General features: G+C 44.8%; 1 protein-coding gene across 2 annotated transcripts in view; it reads right to left on the reverse strand.

Moving 5' to 3' along the window:
- The window catches only part of Adam19 (ADAM metallopeptidase domain 19), an 84,545-nt gene that overhangs the window by 18,365 nt on the left and 42,024 nt on the right, over window positions 1–24,156 (reverse strand). For both annotated transcript variants that reach the window (XM_078051656.1, XM_078051662.1), the window contains exons 5-11: window positions 22,727–22,803; window positions 14,364–14,556; window positions 13,636–13,701; window positions 8,748–8,819; window positions 4,449–4,615; window positions 2,529–2,613; window positions 1,062–1,201 (exon numbers count right to left, since the gene is read on the reverse strand). In XM_078051656.1, the coding sequence (XP_077907782.1) occupies window positions 1,062–1,201; window positions 2,529–2,613; window positions 4,449–4,615; window positions 8,748–8,819; window positions 13,636–13,701; window positions 14,364–14,556; window positions 22,727–22,803 (800 nt within the window). The remainder of the gene's footprint in view (window positions 1–1,061; window positions 1,202–2,528; window positions 2,614–4,448; window positions 4,616–8,747; window positions 8,820–13,635; window positions 13,702–14,363; window positions 14,557–22,726; window positions 22,804–24,156) is intronic.

Consider the following 24,156-nt stretch of genomic DNA (forward strand, 5'->3'; position numbering starts at 1 on the left):
AAATACAGAAGGGTTTCCTTCAGTGATAAGGTATGCTATAATGAACGTTAATAATTGTTAAACTATCAAAATTAGTAAATTGGGTAAAAACAAATTGAAGTAATAATGAATATCAACAGATCAGGTAAAAACAAATTGGAGTAGTAATGAATAGAACTCTCACACATTTGTCTACAGATACTCCTTTGATATTGGAAGAGAAAGGGGTGAATTTCCCCTTGAGCACATGGGCTCTGAGCATGATCTGTGGAGTTGTATCCTCCATTCAATATCATCCATTCCGTGTCACAGCTGAGAAGGGAAGAACAAACACTGGATACCAGAGCTCCCAGAAAGCAGCATTTCATCCTGGAGACACTGAAACACCATTCTCTAAGAAGCACAGCAGACTAATGGTTTATGGCGAGGAACACAGGGTCCACCATGATGCCTTCCATTGAGACACTTTGGTCCTGGAAGAACCCAACCAGATAACTCCATATCCAGACAACTTGAAGAGAAGTCCTCTTTCAAAGGTTCTGGTTTAGAAAATCCCTCCCAACTTCAAGGAGATATAGCTGCTTTGTCTTTTTTCCTTGTGGAAAACAACCTGCAAATTCCCTGAAGAGTCACTGTAGGGTATGTGGATGGTCCCCTTCCTTCTGCTTGTTCTGGAAGCTACATCAGAGCTTTGAAGCAAAGTCTGGGATGTAAATAGCACTAATTGAACTCTTTGGAATGGAAGGACCAATGGCTAAGGCTGTGATCACAGTGGGTCCTCAGACTGGATAAACAACATGTGTGGTCAGGTCAGCTTTGCAGCTGAAGACCCTAAGACAGAAATTAAGTATATCTATGGTTCCACCAACACCGGAATTCCTACTAGGAATCTAGTACTTCTTCTAAACACTTGCCTTCTTGGTCCTCTTCCAATTTCTTTGTGGTAAAAACCACATTCTCTGCTAAGGCCCTACTAGAGGTTTAACAGAGGCACTCTGGGACCAGCTGGGAGGAAAATTTAGGTCACCCTGGATGTGCATGCCTCACCCTCCTCCCCATCCTCATCCTTCCTGTTGACTCACCCAGTGGCGGCTGCCATGATGCACCCACCATCAGCTGCACTGGCTGAACAGCAATCTGCAGAATCGTGGCTCATACCAAAATTGTGGCCCATCTCGTGGGCCATGGTGGCAGCCACACCAATGGCATTTTCAGAGTGGTCCTGTTCAGGGAGAGAGTTTAGGTCAAGGTCAAGGGGACAGCTCCTCCTCACCCTATCTCTATCTTTTCCTTGTCAAAGCCTTGCGACTCCCTATGGATTCCCCAACATCTGAGCAAAAGGCTCTCTATACCTGCTTTCAACAGCAAGTCTAGAGCCTGTTATTATTAGAAAATCAAATGCTTAAAAGTTTCTGTTTCCTGAGTTCTTGAAGGTTGCAGACCATGTCTGACCATTGGTGAATTCCCAGACCAATATTCCCAGTGTTTTCTGAATAAATGAAAGATAAAGATTTCCTCCATTTTTTCCTCTTAACCTATGTACCTCTTCAGGATGCAGGGCAATTGACAGGGAAACCCCACCTTAGACCAATCATAGGGTACACTTGACTCAGTGTCTTCTCCAAGCACCCCATGAGACAGACACATCCCAGACACAGCCCCTGGTGCAGCATGTGCCACTACTTAAAGCTCAAAAGCAAAAGCTACAGAAATAGGAAGAAAACAAGCAGAGCTGTCACAGTGATTGGCACCTATAGCCTCAGCTACTCAGGAGCCTCAGGCAGGAGAATGGCTTGAGCCCAGGAGTTAGAGGCCAGCCTGGGTGACATAATGAGCCCCATCTCAAAACAAACAAAAAAAACGAACAGCAAAACAGAAGCAGCAAAATGATTTATTAAACACATATGTTTGTTGTCTAATTTCATTTAATTTCCATTCTTACCCAAATATTATAAGCCACAAAGTTATCTTTATTTTTACAACTGAGGGCACCTGTTAAGTCATCCAAAGTCACATGGATGCTCTTTGAAACTAATCCCTTTGGACTGCAGATCCTGGATTTTTAACCTTTATGTCAATAAATAAATACAGGATGGGTGGAGGGATGGACAAACAGATGGATAGCAGCCCTCCTGATATCTACTCGCAGGTTAGAAATGAGTAGTCAAAACACTCTCCTAAAGTCAGAGAGAATTTCAACAGAAGTTTCCTAACTGTGATTTTGAGATGGGCTCTTGAATAAAAAAAAAAAAAAAAAAAACTAACTATCTTCCTACTATCCTCCAGCCCCTGATGATGAACTCATGCAATCTCTCAGGCCTCTCCTGCGCTTGAAAATAAAAAATAAACTACAATAAATGAAAATTCACCCCTGAGTACCTCCACCTGTGAGAATTAAATGACTTCATTTTAAACAACTGCCCTTCTTGATGTGAAAGCTTTTCACTTTTGCAACCGTAAATATCAGATTATTTTTTAAAAGATGACTTCCTGTCTTGGGAGAAAGTTTTATTAAATTCTGTGGCACCAACGTATTGACTGAGACTTACCATGTTGACCCCTCCCGATTGGTATACGGAGCACATGGCCATGAGGGGGGCCAGACCAATGGTGGTACCGTGGAAGGACATGCCCCTGTAGGAAGGAAAGAGAGGTGACTCAGGTGGGTGCTGGAAGGGCTGCTCCTATGTGTGCAGGAGTGGGTGACATTCCCAGCTCATTCCCAAGGGGAGGGGCTCTGGTGTCCTGGCCATCTGGGCAACTTTAGGTCACCCCACCTCTCACTTCCTCTCACCTCCAGAGAAACAGATTGAATGAAAGGTCACTTTCCCCACAATGTGCCCATAGTCAATTCCCAGGAAGGAAACAGGCAGGGCCCATAGAGCTCCATCCCATTCCCGCTGCACAGGAAAAGGTCACAGGGAGGAGCGGATGGGAAGGTGGCGCAGGGTCTGATGCTGAAGTGAATCATGCCCGCTTCCACCAGCTGCCAGGGGCCCAGGGCTTGCCCCTGCTCTCTGGCACATGCCTTATGGGGTCGAGGGGTGGGGAGATTGGGTGCCACTTCATTCTCACAGGTTCTGGGGCCAAGGAAACAGCTGTGTCCCATCAGGAACCTGCAAAACACAGCTGGGTGCAAGGATGAGCTGTTTCTGCCTTTGTTTTGCAATTATGATCCTAATCTGCCCACAGCCATCCCGGTTTGCCCCAGTTTAATACCTCCCTCTCTTAGCTGTATATATCCAGGGTCGGCAAGAAGGAATAAAAGAAATACCAGTGTTTTTGTGCATGCCACAAAAATGTAGTCTATTTGAAATCTCTATGGAAATGCATTATGGTACTTATCTCAACGTTTGTCTTCTTATCTAGACCTTGGAATCTCTGAGAATGAGACTATCTGGTTTATTTTGGGACTGCTAGAGCTGAGCACAGAACAAACGTTTGCTGAATTCAAGGCAGACTTATACTCAGAGAGACAATATGCAAAGGAATATGCAAAAGAGATGCAATCTATATGAAGGAAGCCCTACTTGGTATTTTATAAACTTGGACATGGCTCTGAGGAAGTCCAACTGGAGACCTAGATTTAAAGTCTTCCCCAAAATAGTACTGTGCTTCCAAAGCTCAGGCAAAAGTTTTGGTAACCAAAGACTCTTCCTAGATGTATGTTCTGTTGTAAGTCACCTCCCGTAGCCCAGGTCTTTTAGACTATTACTTTCCTTTTCTTTCTTTTTTTTTTTTTTTTTTTTTAAAAAAAAGGTAAACCAAGGTTTAAATGATTATTGATTCAGAGCTACATCTAGGGAACTGAAGAAAAAGGGCTATATGTCCTTTATCATAACTGCTTCACAATACCTTTGGAAGCCAACACTAGTAAATGATCACCCTCGGGAGACAGTCACGTACCTCTACAACCCCAGAAGTGTCTGTCCTTTCTGCAGGACTGATGCATCCCAAAAGAATCCCTACTCAGTGTCTTGCTCCCACCAAAGTACACAGTGTCCGCACTCTCTGTCACTTTGACCATCTCAGGCACTCAGCTCTGAGCCTCTGGGGAACCAAGTGAAGGATGGCCCAGGAAATCCCTCTCCTGCATCTGTGGTGAGAGATGAGCTCATCTCCTAGATCAAAGTGTGTCTCAAGGTAGCCATAACCAACTGTCAGTCACTCCCAACACCCAGTCGGGTTAGCTGCTCAACTGGTTGTACGTGAGGCTAATTTTCTTAGGGAGACAGTAACCACTTCATAGAACCATTATGCCTCTTAGGCTTTTTAATATTTTCTGAGGTGTGCTGGGCACAGAGTACATGTCTGAGAAATGCCTGATGATGTGGACCTGGGAGCCTGCGGGTTCCTTGTCCAACCAACACTCAGCACTGGGGAAAGAAAGGGCAAGCTCTGAGTACACGCACTGTGGGCAGAGCATTGAAGCCAAGGCTGAGGCCACACGCGTGGGAAAAGCTACTTACGTGATCAACTGAGCATTGTCATGCTTCTTCTGGGTGAGCAGCTTGCGCCTCCAACTAAGAAAGGACCAGAGGGTAGAGTACGGATTCTCTGAAACTTCACACAAGTTCCCATGAGTCCACACTTCCAAGCCCACGAGAGCGATTCGAATGTTCAAGGATCGGTAAAACTGAAAAGACGCAGAAAAGATACCGTAAATGCCATGTGGGATTTATCAGCCTCTGTGTGGCCTAAGAGTTCAGAGCACAGATCTCTCTTCGTCTCCAAGGGCAACAGGGACAGGAATTCTCCACACTGTTCAGAAGGGGAAAGGGATTCTGAGAGAGATGCCTAATATTCTGGTGCAGAACTGGTGAGTGTTTGTGTAGAGGAGACATAATGTTGCTTCAAACATGTCCAGGGCTATCATGTGTGAAAAGAATCTGTGTTTCTGGGCTTGGTCTTCCAGAAGGGCTGGGGTCTCTGGGCAAAACAGGCAGGATGACAAATTTCATACTAAAACAGTATGAAAGCTTTCAAACAAAGCTGGTCATGAGTAAGCTCAGAGCTGAGCTCTGCTTACTTCTGTAGGATCCACCCTTGCCCTGGCTTTCTGCACAATTTTCTCTTCCTTTATCTTTTTTATATGTATCTAAAATTTTTTTTCTTGTATATGGACATTTTAACAAAAAAAATTTTTACTGGCTGGGTGCAGCAGCACATGCCTATAATCCCAGTGACTTGGGGCCAAGGCAAAAGACTGTTTCAGCAACTTGGAAAGGCCCTAAGCAACTTAGTGAGACCCTGTCTCTAAATAAAAAATAAAAAGGGCTGGGAATGTGGCTCAGTGCCCCTGGGTTCAATCCACTGTACAAAAAAAAAAAAAAAAAAAAAAAAAAACCCAAAACCCACAACCCCTTCCCCACCTTTACTGAGGTATAATTTACATGCCATAAAACACACCTATTTCAAGAATACAACTCAGTAGTTTTTATTAAGCTCTACCAAGTTACAGAGCTATCATCATACTCCAGTTTTAGAATGTTTTCATCATGCCAGTAAGGTCCCTCATGTCCATTTATAGTCATGCCCCATTCTAATCCCCAGTTCCAGATAACCATTAATCTTCTTTCTGTCTCCACAGATTGGCCTTTTCTGAAACTTTTTTTTTTTTTTTAATAAACAGAATCATACAATACAGGTTTTGTCCCTGGCTTCTTTCACTTAGCATAATGATTTTTGGGATTCATTCATGTTATAGCCTGCATCATTTTGTCCTTCCTTGTTATCATTGAATAATATTCCTATGTGGATATATGAAATTATATATGGATTTTTTTAAATTAAAAGAAGACTGCCTGATTTTTGGAAGTGAATAAGTAAAATTATACACAAATAGATGGGAATAAATTTTTTATCATAAAAAATAAATGAATAATACATAAGAGGACAGACATGCTTACTCTAACAGGTTTCCTTAGAAGCTTGGGTTTGTTTTTTTTTTTTTCAAGGGTTCCACAAACAGATAGTAAGCACAAGACTGCAAAGCTCCCAGGTGATCAGGATTCTGTCCAAACCCAGAGACCCTGAACTTCAACAAATGAGACCTCTCAGCCTCCTTAAGATTAGAGCTGCACCTAACCTCTAAAGCCACAGCCTCTCTCCTGTGCACAGAAGCAGGAGGAAGGTTTTCTTTATAGTGAAGGCACTGGAAGGTGTGGGTTCAAGGGGTTCTTTGATGCAACTGTCTTAGAGGCTACTGAGCTACTGAGAAAGAAAAAAAAGAAAAGCATCATGCACTATTCACAACAGCTAACGATGCAATCAGTCTAGGTGCCTGTGGAAGGATAAAGAAAATGTGTTATATATACACAATGGATTATTATTCAACCATAAAGAAGAATGAAATCATGTCATTTCCAGGAAAATGGACATCACCATGTTAAGTGAAATAAGTCAAACATAAAAAGACAAGTACAGCGCATTTTCTCTCACATGTGAGGGGAAAATGACCTGAAAGTAGAAGAGGGACTGTTAGGTAGGGGACAAGGATCGGGGTGGGGCAACAGGGAAAGGCAAGAGAGGTGGGGGGGGCATGACCAAAGCATGATACATTAGTCAAACCCCATAATCTGTACAATTAATATCTTTGATGATTATGATATTTATTTAGAAAATCATGTATGCAGAGGCCGCATGAGTCACGTGAACCGGTGAGACCATTTTAATCTAAAATTGGCAGATACTGCCCCACCTAAAAATAATAACCCAGGCGCCAATGTTTGCCAAGCATTTTGTGTTCTAAGCCCCAAGGTGCAGATAAACAAGGAAGCCAGGATGAGGGCCCACCTCGTCACCTCAGAGCCCACTCAAGACCCTAGACAGCTAAAGGGCTGGGGTAGATACAGACCTTCTTCTTGCCCCAGAGAATTTGTGGCTCCATAAAGTATCTATGGGAATTCTGATTTTTCTGTTTTATACCACATCACTCACTCCAGAAAATAAAGGGCTTGGACTCTCATTTAACTTTGCTTCACTAGGGAGCTTTGAAAGGAAAGAGACTTGGCCTTCTCACAGGGGAAAATATTTCGACAGGGCTCATGATTCAGCAAACGAGTGCAGTTCATCTCAGCTTTCATTGAACAATCCTTTAGTTCAAGTAGCTGGGTCAGCAAACTTCAGAGAAGTGGGTGTGTCTACACACACACACACACACACACACACACACACACACACACACACGGGGAGTGTCTAACCTCAGCTGCCAGGGAGAGAAGCAAGTGGCTCCGCAGAGTGGACCAGTCAGTAAAGCATGGGTTTCAACTATGATTGGGGGTTTGTGGCTGTTTCTCTTTTACTTTCATTTTTTTTCCCTTTTTTTTTTTTCAATCAGTGCCCCCAATTCCATCACCTAGACCAGCTTCAGTGGTCACAAAGGGGAGACCCAACCAAGTCAAGTCCCCCACCTGCCACGTCCCCAGGACAACAGACGTCACGTGGATGACATCAGGGTTGGCTCCTGTATATTCCCCAGGGAAACAAGCTTTCCTCATTTTCCCAGATGTTGAGTGCTTGGGTTGCAGGATTATTTAAACGGTGCTCCTCAGTGAGCTGGGAGCTGGACAGAGGACTCTGTTGTGTCTGAGTCCTTCCCTCCAGGAAATGCCAGTGCTTGACTTGCACCTGCCTGTGTTTCCAAAGCCTTTGAGGTCATCCCATCTGATGACCTTAGAACACCTCCAAATTTGCTTGTTAGTCCCTTTAAAAAACATATTTTAGATTCTCTTTTTTTATCCTCCAATGTTTAGGTAAGCAATTTTTAAAAAAATTTTAAAAATTCCCCTTCAGACTTGGGATCCATGAGTCCCTAGCAGGCCCAGAATTCAGTTTTATGAGTGTCTAGAAATTGTACATAAAATTGCTATGAGATCCTCAAAGAGATGTGGGACCCCAAACATACCCAAACCTACTTTTTAAATGATATACTGTTAGCCTGTCAAGAGGTTGCTGTCATACCTTTTCTGCAATCTGTACTCCAGCAAGTACCCTCTTTCACATTTACAAAGTATTTCCAAATCCCAGGACAGTGTATTTTAGTGAAATTTAAAAATTTGAGTATTTCTTAAAAGTATGTTGTAAAAGGTCATAAGCTGGGAAAGTTAACCATTTGCAGGCTCCCTAAGAGATAAGAAATCATGTTAGGGCAGTTTTTACAGAGGGAAACTTTGCAGATTGGCCCCAAATAAACCATTCCTCAACTTTTCCGGTGGTGTACCTTTCCCATCCTGACCTACCTAATTCCTCCTAATTCAAAGACTCGTTGGGCTTTATACCTGAAAGGAGCCTTCAGAAACTCTCAGGCATTCTTAAACTGGGCTCCTCCATACCCTCAGGAGCCACTGCAGGGGTGAAGGAAGGGCTGAGGGGGGCAGTGCTCACCCCTGCCTCACTCAGAGTAGCGTGTTTCCATAGGACTTCTATATAGACATGGACATAAAATTTCACTTAAAAAGGATTCCACCCCAAAAATAAATAAATAAATAAAGTCACTGATTTAGGCCAATTCCTCTACCTTATAAATTAAAACAAAGCAAAACAGAAACAAAAATTCCTATAACCTGAAGATGAGCAACTTGCCTACGGTTACACAGTTCAGGGCTTCATTATGACCACCCTGAGCCTTGATGGCACCACTTGGCCCTTTTCAGAAACCGGCTGGGGAGGCCAATGCAGCAGATGGCACTCAGGTGCATGTGATCTCTGGTCCTGAGGCGCCACTGTCGTGTTGGCACCTGTCCCACCAAGTACACACCTGGTCTCACCTTATCAACGTAGTTGGCAGCCTCAATGAGCTTGTGTTTGGTGGCATCCTGGTCTCGTCGATTCTTCTGAAACTACATAAAACAAACAGAACCAGGTGAGACCCCAGAGCTCTTCCTGTGCCCATGACTTGTCTTTGACTTTCTTATTTTCTTCTGTCTTCTATAAGCAGCCATTTCTCATCTAACTCTCTTCTCCACCACAGCAACAGCTCATGATGTACAGGACTTGGGATATATCCATCTTGGTATCTGTACCTACCAGCTAAATGCAGAGCACATAGCAGGCAAGCAGTAATTGTGGATTGAATTGAATTACCTTCTAACCCTTGCAGTAAATCTTATTTTCCTGCCCTTCAAATTACAAAGCTTCTGGCAAACTCCCATTGAGGCTTAGAAGAGGGACTGACCTGATTCTTGCCTTGGTCATCACCCCAATATGAATCCACCGCCACATAGATCTCATGAGGCTCCCCTACATGTGTTCAATCAACACTAGTCAAACCCCTGTTGAACAACAGCTATGGGCAAGATTCTGTTTAGCATTAGGCAGCACACAAAGAAGTGTGAGGTTGCGGTCCTGGAGCTTCAATTAAAATGGTGAAAGGACCAGAAATAGCTAGTATAATAGATCCTGTATTTAAGGATTACACAATTAAAATGGGTTAAGAAAACTTGCTGAGAAAATCTTCACAGAAATTACTGCAATGGAGAGCATTTGAATGACATACAATGGGTGCTGACAACAGGACCATAGATATAAGCAAAGAGACTTCAGACTGCACCATTGAGATCAACCAGCAGTGCCTTCTACAGAGAACTTAGACTGCGTAAGACTAAAACCAGACATTTCTAATCAATTTCCTCTACTTGATTAGAAATGTCTGCCATGGGTACCAGGAAGATAATGTATCAGTATGAATGGACCATTACTGCCTCAAAGGATAGATTTGTCTCAGCTGCAATAATGGAGAAAAGTTTAACAATGTAAAGATAAGATTTTTTCTAAAATTGCAACTTGAATTTGCAAATGATGGGTAACTCTTGTATACTGTCATCGTTACAAAGATTTTGGGTACCTATATGATTTACCACAGGTATGCAACATAAATGTCACTTCAAATATAAACCTTCACATTCTTCCTCTACCCCACCCCACAAGAATATCCAAGCCAAAAGTAAAAAAATAAAAAATAAATAAATGAACAACCAAATAAAACATTGTCGGATATTTGTATGGCCAGGATTGTGTTCTCAGCCCTGATGCATGGAAGAAATCAACCATTTCTTTTCTTCCACTGATTATGGGCTTCCTTGGAACTGTCACTCACCAGAAGGGAATCTCACTATCCTCTTTGCTTACTATAGAGTTAAATCCTGAGACCCTGTGTGACATAGACCTTTCCATGTTAATCCAGAAGTTTCCATCTTGAAGGCTTCCTGATTTCTGAACTGGCCTCGTGGCACAGAAAGTATTGCATCATTTCCATTCATTTAGTAAACATTTATTAGAACATTAGGGTCAGGTTTTGCTGTCTTTCAAATATATTATCCTATCTTCAAACAATAAGGCCCAATAAGGCCACCACAGTTGGAGTGCATCATGTTGTCCAGCACAGGCTGAAGCAAGAGTCAGTAAACTTCCTATAAAGATCCAGATAGTAAATATTTTGGTCTTTTTGGGCCATACTGACTCAGTCACAACTACTCAGCTCTGCCTTGGTGACCCGAAGTAGCCACAGATAATAGGTAACCCAATGGGCGTGGCTCTGTTCAGCAAAACTGTTTACAAAAACATGTGGTGGGTGGCCACAGACTAGATTTGCAATCCCTTTGGCTTAAAAAAAAATTTTTCTTCAACTTTCCATTTTCTAGGGTGACACTGAAAATACTGCATGGTGTATCCATCCTTTCTCAGCTACCCCACATTCTGAGGTATCATGAAAGCTTTTTGCAGCCCTGTGTTTTCAGGTGCTCTGTCCCCTCCTATGACACTACACTCTCGGTTGCTCCCCTGGACTTCTGCCTCACCTAAGGAGTGAACATGCTGAGATCCACCCCGGAGCTCCCACCTGAGCCCAGGGAGCAGGAAGCTGCTGGCTCATTTCCACTAGTGACAACTGTCTCTCAAGGCAGCAGTGCCAGGCCTCCCTGTTCCTACCCACTCTGCACTCAATGCAGAGCCCAGAGAAGGTTGCCCTGTCTCAGCACCCCTGCTTCTGTGGCTGCTGGACATTCCTACACCTCCCTGGGGGTATATCTCGGTGGCAGAGTGCTTGCCGAGCATGCGTGAGGCCCTCAGTTCCATCCCCAGCACCAGTGAATAAATAAATATATTCAAAACCCTTCTCCAAGGTTCCCCTAGGGAGACTGAAAGGCTGCAAAGGAGAAACACCCCCTCCTTCCAACTGGCACAGCTGGGTTTTATATACTTCACTATTGGGCTTCTATCTAACAAAGGATTGGAAAAAAAAAAAAGAAGAAGAAGAAGAAAAGGCTCACGACCTCTTTATTAGATGATCTTAGACACAAGGTTTAAATGGAAATGTGTCCTGGAGTCCAAAGAATTCAGCTCTCTCCCAGCAACCCTCCTGCAGGGCAGGGGATGGAGCATGGCGTGCCTTGGCTGGCTTTGAAACTGGCTTTTGATTTTGTTCCCTATATTGCTCCCCAGCCTCTGCACACACTTGCCTTTAGGAAGAAGCAAAAGTCCTAGAGAAAACACACACACCACACACACACACACACACACACACACACACACACACACACACTCTTTTTGGAAAAAAACACATTAATAAAAAACTAAACTCTTCTCAAAGTGGAATACAATGTTCCTTCGCTGGAATGCCCTTCACCTCCACTCCTCTGCCCAGTTAACTCTTTCTTGTCCTTTAACCCAGGGCCACCTCTTCCTGCCACTCACACTGGGAGGCAACTCTTCAGGCCTGAAGGTCAGCACTCTTCCCACCACCTGACACTGTTCCAGGATCTGCGCTTTGAGATGGTGCCCTGAGTAGAGCCACCTTAGAATAAGGCCTTTTGGGGAGCTGGTAACCCTGTCTGCATGGAGTACAACACAGAGGGGAATTGTAATGAGCCCTGCCTGCAGGGCAGCCCAGGCAAGCACACCTCGTGAGAACAGGCACCTGGTCATGGAGGCCCAGCATGCAGAGGTGGGGCTGGGTTGTGTGGTTGGTCGAGTCTACAGAGGTGAGAACTGGAAGTAGCATCTGGCTAATTTAGGCCAATGGGGCTGAATCCAGTCTGCAGGTGTTGTCTTTAACATTGCCACCTCAGAGAAGCTTCCCCAAGTCATTGAACCATGTGGGATTCTCCTCTCCACTCCACGAACTCGAATCCTCCCTAAGGGATAACCTTGGTGGTTGCACACTTGGGAACTACAAAGCTTTTGTGCTGTTGCTGCAAACTCTATGATGCCAGAGATGGGTGTGACTTCTTGAGAACTGTATCCTGAGCATTTGGCCCATCACAGAAAATCAGGGAATCATTGATGAATGAAGAAAACGAATGAGTGAGTCAGGCAGTTTTCAGCAAATTCCACATGAAAGGAATATAAATTAAAGTCTACCCTGTTGTTGTAGTTTGGATATGAGATGTTCCCCCCAAAGCTCCTGCTAATATAATTGGAAATATTTAGGGAAAAAAACGATCAGCAGCTCAGGAGGCTGAGGCTGGAGGATCATGAGTTCAAAGGCAGCTCAACAACTTAGCAAGGCCCAAAGTAACTTAGCGAGACCCTGACTCTAAACAAAATACTTTTTAAAAGTTCTGGGGATGTGGTTTAGTGGTTAAGTGCCCCTGGGTTCAATCCTTCATATCTACCTCCCGCCAAAAAAAAAAAAAAAAAAAAAAATCACATCATGACAGCTGTAATGGAATTAGCTCATCTTAGGTTGAATGGACTGGGTGGTAACTATAGGCAGATGGGACATGGCTAAAGGAGGTTGGTCACTGGGGGCATGCCCTAGAAAGATACATCTTCCCAGAGACCCCTCCCTGCCACCCCTCTCTCTCTGTTTCCTGACCCCACCATAAGCTGAGCAGCTTTCCTCCACTGGGCTCTTCCTCCATGATGTGCTGCCTCACCTTGGGTCGAGAACAATGATGTTAACCACCTATGGAATGAGACCTTTGAACCGAGCCCCAAATAAACTTCACCTCCTCTAAGTTGTTCTTGTTGGGGATTTTGGTCACAAAGATGCAAAAAACCTGACCAAGATGCCTGCTACTTCTTTAGATAAGTGGGTTTCCAAAACTCTCCTGGGCACAGAAATCACTGAATTATTTAAACACAGACTGTTGGACCCCAACCTGGCAGTTTAGAATTCAGTAGGTTAGATCTGAATTTCTCACAAGTCCCGATGTGCTACAGATGCTGCTAATCTGGGAACCATATTTTGGGAATCATGGCTTTATGTTCTCATTTGATAGCCACATGGTTATAAAAATGGACCCACACATGGGCAAGAAAATGGTATTCAGCTAGATGACAGAGAGTACAGTATTATTACCTCTATACAAAATAAAATTTTTAGAGAATTCATGGGCCCACTAAGAATAAGCATCAGGACCTAAATTAGGACTTCAGACCCAGTCTGAGAAATGTCACTCCAGATAATGGCCCTACTCTTTTCCTTCTGATGAGTGTGTGGAGCTAGGAGAGACTTTTCTTGTTTTCTTTTCTCTTTTTTCCCCAACTATATTAAAAATAGCCAAAAAAAAAGGATGGTTAGATTTAAGGTCAAAAATCATATGATAAATCAGAGAGAGATGAATGTGCCAGCATTTCCCCAAAGCAGCCCGAAGCCTGGAGTGTCAAAGCCATCAAGAGAGTAGATTCTATGCTCAAACCCATGGCCCCCCTTACCTCTGCATAATCAGCCACAAGGTAAAGCTCCACGTACTTCATGGAGTGTATGTCTTCCCTTTTCATCTAAGGAAGAGAGATAAGCAGATCAGAGCTATAGAAACTGTGAACTTGGCCTCATTTCAAAATCTGCTGAGAAAACGAGCTGGTGAGCTGGCGGTGAGCCTTCTTGCTTACGTTGTACTTGGACACTAGAAACAGCTTGGGCTGTGGCCGCCATCAGCCTCACTGCACGACGCTGTCCACCTGCCATTTGGTTATTGCTGGAGGTGGCTCTGGGACATGGAATCCAGGCCTTTATTCTCAAAAACTAATGAGCTGACCTGACTAGCACAGGTAGAAGAGAGGGCGACACACTGTGAGGGAACCTGTGATGACCAAGTTTCCCAATAATCTTTAAACCACAGATAATTTTCAGCCTAAATAACAATTGGTGTACAAGGTGAAGTGGTTATTTCAGAAGGGGAAACACTCCTTTTTTTCCTTATAGTTTCTGCAATCAACATATTAGAGCATTGTAAAACTAATAGTATTTCCCCAAAAAATAGTTATTCTCTTATGAAGGTGTCTCACACTTGACCATGACTTCAAATAAAAGAAGAAATTCTTCCCTTCTTCTCCACCATTCTCTTTCAATTGATAAATACTCTTGGGTTCAAAGTAAGGGTGCTCAGAGGGGACAAGCCTAGCCCCAGGTTGACTGGTGTACAGAGAGTCTTGGAACTCACCCTGCGAGGTTGTTTCTTGGTCTGGCGTGTAAACTGAAGGGCCCAGTCCCTGGTGGTGAGCTTGGAGTGCTCAAACCCACAGTTCCCCGGGGGCAGCTTGAGATGTTCGGATCTGTAAATAAGGTGTTGGCTCTCGTTGTCAGGGAGGGGCTCAATGATGTAGCTGAGGTTACTGCTCACCATGATCAGTCCTCTGTTGATAGAAGAAATAGAATATCTGGTCAAAGATTTTTTTCCAGGATCCTGAACAAGTCCCTTGTACAGGCCCATAGGCATGTGGGCACAGTTGGTTTTGATCATTGGTTCTTCACCTTATTGTGGGGCCATGCACCCCTTTGTGAGGACCCGATGCAGGGTCAGACCTCCTCTCTAGAGAAATGCACTTGTAATCTGAGATGTGGCACACAATTTCAGGGCTCTGAGGCCCCCTAAATTCATCACAGGGCTTCCGGTTAAGAATCTCTGAACTAGTAAAGTCAGAAGGTGTTTAAAACGCTGAGTGCGATGGCACACGCCTATAATCCCAGGGACTTGGGAAGCTGAGGCAATAGCAAGTATTGCAAGTTCGAGGCCAGCTAGGCAACTTAGCAAGACCCTGTCTCACAAAAAAATAAAGGGCTGGGCATGTAGCTCAGTGGTTGAGCACTCCTTGGTTCCATCCCCAGCAGAGAAAAAAAAAAGTTTAAAAACTTGTACCCAGGACAGTTAAAACTGATGAAGGACTATAGGATCAAGATCCCAAAAGGTCTCCCAAACCAAACATGGCCTATGATAATCACAGGTCAGAACTTCATAGACTTCGAAAAGGCAGTGGCTGGAGACAGCCCAATGGAGACCTGGGATCTTTGCTTCTCAGAAAATGTCCTAAATCACCCTGAGCCTCAATTCCTCAACCCTAAAATGAAAATGGTGGTAATTCACTAACTTACGAGGACTCCTAATAAAAATGAAAGGCAGCTGTCCTGGTACTTGGAAGCAAAGCTGGAAATGCAGGACTGGAGACGTTCCTGCTAGTCCCCGAGGCTCCCTGCCAGCATGGCAGCTGTTTGGTGAAGTGACACCCACAACCAGGCATGGGTGGCAATTTTTTTTTCCCTTGATCATAGATTTTAGCCTAGAATTAGAATAAAGATGTGTGCTCATTTATTTTATTCTCCCTCTCACTAAGCTTTGACCATGTTCCAGTTGAAATCTAGACATAATCCTTGTCCTTAAGAAGCCATGGGAGATTGGGTCCAGATTCCCCAAAGATTTCAAAATCACAGTCCCCTGTAGAAAATGGTGTAGAATTTTCATATAACCTATTTAAATCAATTCTAGATTACTTATAAAACCAAAACAATGCCAATAATATGCAAATAGTTGTTATGCTGTATTATTTAGGAAATGATGAAAAGAGAAAAAAGTAGATGTGTTCAATAGAGTTGCAAATGTTTTTTTCAAAAATTCTCATCCCTGATTGATTGAAAATGCGGATGGATGTGAGGACCATCCACCACTCAAGGCCCATAGGAGGAAAGCCACTCACCCCACAAACATTGGCCAGGCTCCTGCCAGGGGCTGAGAATGGAATGGTGAACAAGATGGGCAAAGCCCCTGCCCTCATGAAGCAGAGAATAAACATGGGGACAGTGACTGCAATGGAAATGGAGACGGTAAAGAGGACTCATCAGCCCTCACGCTGATGGACCGAATGCTCAGATGCTACCCATGAGGTCTCTGAGGGCTAATCCAGACTCCGTGAGGAAGAGCTCCCCCTTCTTATCTGCTGCTCTCCCACATCCTCAACGGCGGGATGAGGAGAAACCCAGGCAGCAGGTATCTGCATCCTCCATCCAGTGAGATGAACACCACAGCAAGAGAATGAACCCAAGGCTCTGGGCAGAAGGAAACCCAGAAGGAAGTCCCAAAGGCCTGGCAGTGCTTCAGGTACTTCAAGACCCTTCCTCAGACTCTTGTCCATCCAGATAGCGCCAAACCTAAAGTGTTCCCAGCTCTGAGTCCGTCACTATGATCTGGAAGGATTTCTCTCTCAGGTCATCTTGGCCCCACCCACCCCCACCCCCACCCCATTGGGAGACCTGCCCAGGTTTTGTCCTTTGGGAAGAGTCTGTGACGCTCTCAGGAAAAATAATGCCAGCCCCTGGTCTGCAGTAGCCCTGCCCAGGTCCCATCCCAGATGGCTCATTCCTGTGCCAGCGGCCTGCCCACTTCCCAGCTGCCTCACCCAGGCGGATGCAGCAGTGCCTGCCCAGCCCCTTGGCAGGTCACCTAAGGTGCTCCCACAACAGCTGGGGGTGAAGCGGAGAGAGCAAGGGTCACATCCACTCCCTGATTCAGACAGGAAAGGGCAGAAGCAAGAGTGGCCGAGGGCATCCTGTTCCCAAGCTATCTTCTCACCTCAGCTGACCAGGACATCTCCCACCATCTTGGTTTCCCTCAAAGGCTACAAACACAGAAGGCTGGATCACAAGCCAACTGATGCTCCCGTGTGTGCCAGGGTGTGGCTGCTGGAATTACAGCAGAGAGTGGAAGTTTCCACGTGAGAATGGGTGAGTTCCAGTATAGGGCCACAAGGTACAGTTGACCCAGCATCACATGAACAAGCCTCTGGGCCAATCAGAGAAGAGACCAAGCAATGGAGCATGGTAAATAACCAACGTTGTAGTGGCAATAAGTTATTAAGCCTTTGCTACAGACCAGGCATTTTATTATTCACACCAACTTTTATGATCCTTATGAATGTTACTATGGGGCTAAAGATTAAGGGCCACAGGCTCTGGACCCTATACCCTTAACCTCTATGCTATCTGCCTCCATTGGTGAGTTCCAAACCTGTGTTGGAGATTCCTAGGACCAGAGCTTCTCGAGTGTTATAAGCATATTCTACAGTGTTGCTAACACAGATGCCCAGCCACCCTAGGACTCTGCAGGTTTATGCATCTGGGGACCTGATTCCCTGCACAACCATACTCGGAAACTCTGGCCAGGAGCCCACACTCTGCAGTAGGCACCTATTCTGTCTCAGGGAGTATGCAGATTAGTTTGAGAAACATCAGCTTGGAAGGTCACTGAAGATCCACCTGGCAATAGGATATTGTGATCACTCCCCTCCTTCCCCCACCGCAGCCCCTGGTGATTCACCCTGTGTCTCAGTTACAATCCTCCCAGACAGCCTGGGGGTGGATGGTGGAGTTTCTGAGAATGGGTTCTGGGGCCCTTCGCTGCCATCACCCCCAAGTCCTCTAGCCACCCTCCCCTGAGTACCCACCAGTCATTTATCCTTCTAAGAGCCTGAGTTGATCTAATTTGCTAAATGCTAGCACTGGCAGAGTTAGAGGTCAGCCAGGAGGCAGGGGTGGGGACCCAGGAGGCTGAGGGCCAGGACCTCACATGCTATTCTCCATTCTGTCTGTCCTATTCCTCATCATTAAGAGCTTGATAAATATGAAATTATATAGAGGAAGCTGGGCAGCAGACAGTTTGTGTTTAACCCACAAATGACTGAAAGGCTCAACCAAATACATCCCATCCATCAAGGAACTGAGCCAGAAAATTTGCCCACTTACCATTCCTGGAAATATGCCCATTTTCAACTAAACCCAGAGGGACATGTCTGACATCCCTGCATCTAGACCTATCCTAAGATGCAACCACCCTGCTCCCTTTCTTCCCTGTCTCCCCTCTCCCCCAATCTGCATCCATGTAACAGGGAACTTCAAAGTCAGTACAGAGGGAGAAGAGAAGGTGTACAGATGTTGTGCTCCCTTGGGACAGGGTGACAGGGCACAGACAGAGAGCATTGGCTCTGGACTGAGATATACCTGGTTTCAAATTCTAGGTCTACTGCCCTCAAGCTCTGTGGTCCATTATTTAATAACACTGTCCATCTCCTGAGATCATTATGATAAAGAACTGAAGAAATGGGCAATGTTACCAATAACAAAAGTACCATTTTAAAAAAATAGCTGATAGTCATTGGGCACACTACTGTATGCCAGGCAAGATCAATGGTTTCTTCCGTAGCCTTTTGACACATTCACACTGGTCATCTGCTATGGGTCAGGAAGAGGTCCAACCTCTGGGGTACAGCATAATCAAATCAAAGCCCGAGGAGCTGATGCCAATCACCTAATAGAAATCCACCAGTGACATCAATATTGATGTTCCTACCTGACAGGTGAGAAAATAGGAACTGGAGAACTGTAGTGGCTTGTCAGGTTTTAAAGCAGGAATTGTTTGACTCCAGATTCTAGGGTTGCACATGCTAATGGTGTTGCCCTCTGGGGGCTTAACTCACTCAGTGACTGACACAAAGGGAACATTTATTATCTGTTCTGCAGGAGGAAGTAAGATTTTCAAAGTGGAAAGGACCATGCCACTTCTAGCTGCATAGACCGAAGCCACCTCCTTCCATTCCAGCCCCCACCTCCCTGAGATTCTGCCCCTTCTCTCTGCAGCCCAGAGCTTCCACAATAAAGGAATATTTTTGATGATCTTATCTTCCCTGTTTTGATAGATGAGAAGAAAATCTGGAAAAAAAGGAACTTGCCCAAGGTCAGCCAGTGAGTTACTGCAGAGCTGGGGCAGATCCCAGGTCTCCTAATGCCCAGGCTTATTCCTAGAGGATGGAGTCCACACACTTACTGTCCAAACCCACCTCCAGGACTAAGCCATCTATCTGCAGGACTAAAGGTAGGCAGGATAGAGAGCTTTCACTGTTTTTAGTTTATATGTTCCTGTGCCATTTCAATATTTAACATTAAACCCGTATTACTTATAGAATGACAATTTTCAATAAGTATTGCCTTCAAAAATCAACAGCTCAACAATCAGGCACCCCTCCTGCCGACAGGCCATGAGCTAGAGACACACACACTCATATGCAGTTTCCCAGGATGCACAGGCTCAAAGACACTTCATCCCTGACCTGGCTAGATTTCTTCACAAATACTAATCACTCCTGACATGCAGACCAGGTGTCAGTTGCAAAGCTGTTGTACATGCAAGAAGTTGTGGTAACATCTGGAGGCTCGTCCTTACTTCATCTGAGGCAAGCTTGGAGATGGGGACACTTGGCATTCCTAATAAAATGGTATGTCACATCTTTTTATGTGTGTAGTGTGTAAGTATCCATGGCTCCCACCCAATTCTGAAAGTGGTCAAAGGCTCATGTAAGATTATAAAGCACTATCTTACACGTCCAGGTTCTTTTTTTGCAAGGAATATTTCCATAAAGGACACACAAGAAGCCAATAACAATGCTGGAGGTGGGGACTTAAATCTAGAAATCTGGGGTGAGAAAGAGACTCATCTTCCATTGCACATTTTTTAAAATACTATTTGAATTTATTTTTTTCTATGACCAGGAATTACTTCTTCAGTCATAAAACCACCCACAGAGCTGCTTTGGAGAGAGGAGGGAACCCAGAACTATCTGGATGCTCCACTGAATTCCTCTAGCTTTGTATCATCAGCCTGATGATCCCACTTGGTATAAATCCTGCCCCTTTTTCCCCATCACAGGAGCAGGTTTCCAGGAGAGACAGGATCACAATGGAGATTCTGCACTGCAGTCTGGTTCTATGAGCCTCAGGGAACAACTTCAGTCTGAACATCTTGGGTTTGAGTGCTGCTGCTGTGGCAGCTGCTCCCCCTCCAGGGTCCAGATGGAGCCATCTGGCATGAGTCTCCAGCTCTTAAGTTGGGCTGCCTACAACCTTGGTTCCTTAAGGTGTGCAGTGACAAGGCTGAGAAAAAAACGCTGGCGGGCCCCACCAGACGGAAGCACACTAAGCAGCAACACTTGGGCAGCTCACCCCATTTCCCCCCGTCAGCGCGGCTGCTGGAATGATTTCCAAGAGGCCATGCCAAGTTCCCACTGCTCCAGACGGAGGGGACAGAGGATGAGGCAGAGAGAAGCAGGTCACACCTGCATGCTCCCTTTCCTCTTTCTTGGGAAGGACTTTGTTTACTTGCAGACTGCAGGTGGTGGTGGCTGGGCCTGTAAACACCACTGGGGCCAGTTGGCTTGGCTCAACCAAGTTGCTTGAGTGGGGGATTTGAGGCCACTCTGTTAATCACCTCCCGGCCAAAACCTATTTCCTGCCTGATTCCCTCTGGTGACTCACCACATGGCCTTCCAGAGGAGACATGGCCCAATTCATAAATAGACTTGTGGGGCCTGCAGGGAGAGGGGCCTTCGATTTTTATGGGAATGTGGCTGTCTTAGCATGGTTTCACTGTCATGGGATGATATGTCTGCCATATGCCTATAAAGTTCGGTAGACTTAACTAAGCACTTAAACTTAATCTCCAGCATAGCCATCACTGATGGTCATCTTGCAGATGAGGAAACAGAGGATTTCAAAAATTACAATGGCTGTCTGTCTTCCACTTGTTTAGGACATGGGCATACCACCGACATTCAATATTAATTTGTTGAATGAAAGAAGTTGTCATTGAATGAATCAATTGATATGAGGAGAAGGGTGAGCAGGGCACATTGGCACTGGCCTATGATCCCAGTGGCTTGGGAGGCTGAGATAGGGGAATCACGAGTTCAAAGCCAGCCTCAGCAACTTAGCAAGGACCTAAACAATTCAGTGAGAACTTATCTCTAAATAAAATTAAAAAAAAAAAAAAAAAAAGGCTGGGGATGTGGCTCAGTGGTAAAGTGCCCCTGAGTTCAATCCCTGGTACCAAAAAAAAAAAAAAAGAGGGCCACCTTCTACTGGCTCCAAAGAGCTAGTGGTGGGTATGTATTTCCAATTCTGCCTTCAATAACGTCACATTGGTAGGTTGAAATTGGCTGTGATAAGAAACAACTCTACCAGCATACAGATGGTTGCTACAAATCATAGATTTTTTTCCCCCTTTTTCTTTCTTTTTTAAAAAATACAGCCAGTTTCTAGCATACTGGATACAGGCACCAGTGTAGGCAATCAGAATCCAGGTTTTTGGATCATCACCCCTTTTCAAAAAAATAGAGAAGGGAGAGTAGGAGGAGTCTAAAAAAAGTGATATTTATCACTTCTACGTGGATAGATCCTGCTATATTTAAGGCTGATGGAGACAAATGAATATGTGAAATATAATTCACATGCTGAAGGAACACAGTCTCAACTACAAACTGTAATGTGCGCAAGGATCACCTGGGGTAAAATGCAGACTGTAAACCAGTAGGAGTGGGTAGGACCCGAGATATTGCATTTTGAGCAAGATCCCAGGGAAAGCTGATGCTGCCCATCTACAGACCACACTCAGAGAAGCCAGGTCTTGGAGGAGATTGAGTACTACGTCTGAGGTCTACTAACACATTTAACCCCACATCATGTATATAGTCTCTTGATCCACCTTCTACAAATGAGACCATGGAGACCCAAGGTCACCCAGCTGGTAAGCTCCTACCAGCAGGAAGTCCAGATTGGAGACGGAAGAGTTGCCTTCATACAACACCACCTAGATAGAACTTTTCAGTTGATTCTCTGTCTTGAAAATTACCCTGGCCTCCCCCTTCTCCTCCCATCTTCTCTTTTCCCTAATTGCTTATTTTTCTATTTTACTGCCTATATTTTCACTATTGGTCTACCTCAGAAGAACTAGAAGTGGGAAGGAATGCTCAAACTCAGTTTCAAGTTTATTAACCATGTCACTTATTTCCTGTCTTGTGTTGCTTTGACAGCTAGGACTTGCTGACCCTGGAGGGACTGGCCTTGCTACAGTTAGCCAACTCCCAGAGACAATAAACAACTTGCCAGCTACAAAGACTTTTTCATGCAGGCCGGCCAGCCAAAGCCCATAACCCCCCATCTACTTTCTTGAACTCACACCTTCTGGGTAACTGCCCACCTGCCCCATCACCTCAGGACCAGGCACCAGACAACTAAGGACAGACAGCCCCTGAAACTGTGCAAAAGAGAGAATCCTAAACCTGCTTGCCCTGACCCCCCAGATCCTCCCTGTAGAAACCAGGATAAAGACACCTGCCCTCATTTCTCCTCCTCGCTCCTCTGTCTCTCCACCGCCCCAGCACATCCCCATGTGGCCCTCATGGCATAGTGTGTCCCTTCTTCTTCTGGTCAAATCTCCCAATTTGTTGGCATTATGATTCTTAAGTAAAAATAAAACCTTTATTTTTAAACATCAAGTTCCTTAGTAAGGGTAATCCCAAAGACCAGTTAACATGTGAATGATCTAGATTTCCCTGGCACCTCCCAAACTGGACCCTTCTTAGAATTATCTACACACACTCTCAGTGGGCTCTTTCCCAGGGTCCTTGCTGTGAGTTAGTCCTGCTTGTCATAAAAATCCCACTCCTGGGGAGAATGTCAGGTGCCCTCTGCAGCTTCAGGATCTCTTACCTAAATCCCCTGCAGGAGCTGAGTGTGACGCTGGATTCTTGCACCTTCCTCACCATGCCATGGTAAAAGCAGTGATCCTAGCAAAGAGAAAGAGACTGGTCAGGCAGTAACACTGATAAGGATGGCAATGTTAATGTCTCATGAAGGTGACAGAGGATTGACAGCTTATACTATGTTTACTCTAACCTTACAGCACCTTTACAACATGCAAAGAGCTCTCTAAGCCGCCACCCTTTTCTTTGGTTCTCAGAATAATCCTGAGAGGTGGGGCAGAGCAAATGTCATCATGCCCTCTGAACAGATGGAGAAGCTGAACTCACAGAAGCAGAGATTTCCCAAAGGTCTCCCTGCCAGCTGGAGAACAGAGGTTCTGGAGATCTGGTTCAGAGAGATTTCCACGGTGTGATGTCAGCCACAGAACACTGGCTTCTGAAGGATCCCACTTCCCCCCAACATCACCTTTGTAATCCCTTGCAATGGGTTCAACTATATCCTCCTAAAATTCATGTCCACTTGGAACCTCAGAATAGGACTATATTTGGAAATAAGATCTTTGCTCATGTAATTAAGTTGGCATGAGGTCATACTGGATTAGTGTGGGTCCTAAATCTAACAACTTATGTCCTTATAAGAAGAAGGGGAAAATCAAAGGGAGGTCGGTGGAGGAAAAAGACCAAAGGGGAGGAGGCAGGGAGGGAGGGGAAAATGCTGGGGAGCGATATTGGCTAAATTATATTGTTATATTGTGTGCACGCATGAATATGCAATTTCAAATTCCAACAATATGTACAATTATAATATGCAATAAAAAATGAGGGGGGAAAGATTACAAAAAAAAGAGGAGGAGAGGAGAGGACACAAAGAGACATACACAAAAAGAAGTTATGTGAAGATGGAAAAAGGTACACTCATACACTGCTGGTGGGACTGCAAATTGGTGCAGCCAAGTTGGAAAGCAGTATGGAGAATCCTTGGAAAACCAACCTTTGACCCAGCTATCCCACTCCTCAGTCTGTACCCAAAGGACTTAAAAACAGCATACTACAGGGACACGGCCACATCAATGTTTATAGCAGCACAATTCACAAGAGCTAAACTGTGGAGCTAAACTAGATGCCCCTCAGTGGATGAATGGATAAAGAAAATGTGGCATATATACACAATGGAATGTTACTCAGCAATAAAGGAGAATAACCTCATGGCATTTGCAGGTAAACAGATGGAGTTGGAGAATATAATGCTGAGTGTAGTTAGCCAATCCCAAAAAAACCAAATGTTGAATGTTTTCTCTGATATAAGGAGGCTGATTTGTAATGGGGTTGGGAGGGGGAGTATGGGAGGAACAGATAAATTCTGGATAGGGCAAAGGGGTGGAAGAGGAAGGGACGGGGGAGGGGGATAGAAAAGATGATGGAATGAGATGGACATCA

Source organism: Ictidomys tridecemlineatus, chromosome 1, assembly GCF_052094955.1.
Source record: "Ictidomys tridecemlineatus isolate mIctTri1 chromosome 1, mIctTri1.hap1, whole genome shotgun sequence".
Taxonomy (NCBI): domain Eukaryota; kingdom Metazoa; phylum Chordata; class Mammalia; order Rodentia; family Sciuridae; genus Ictidomys; species Ictidomys tridecemlineatus.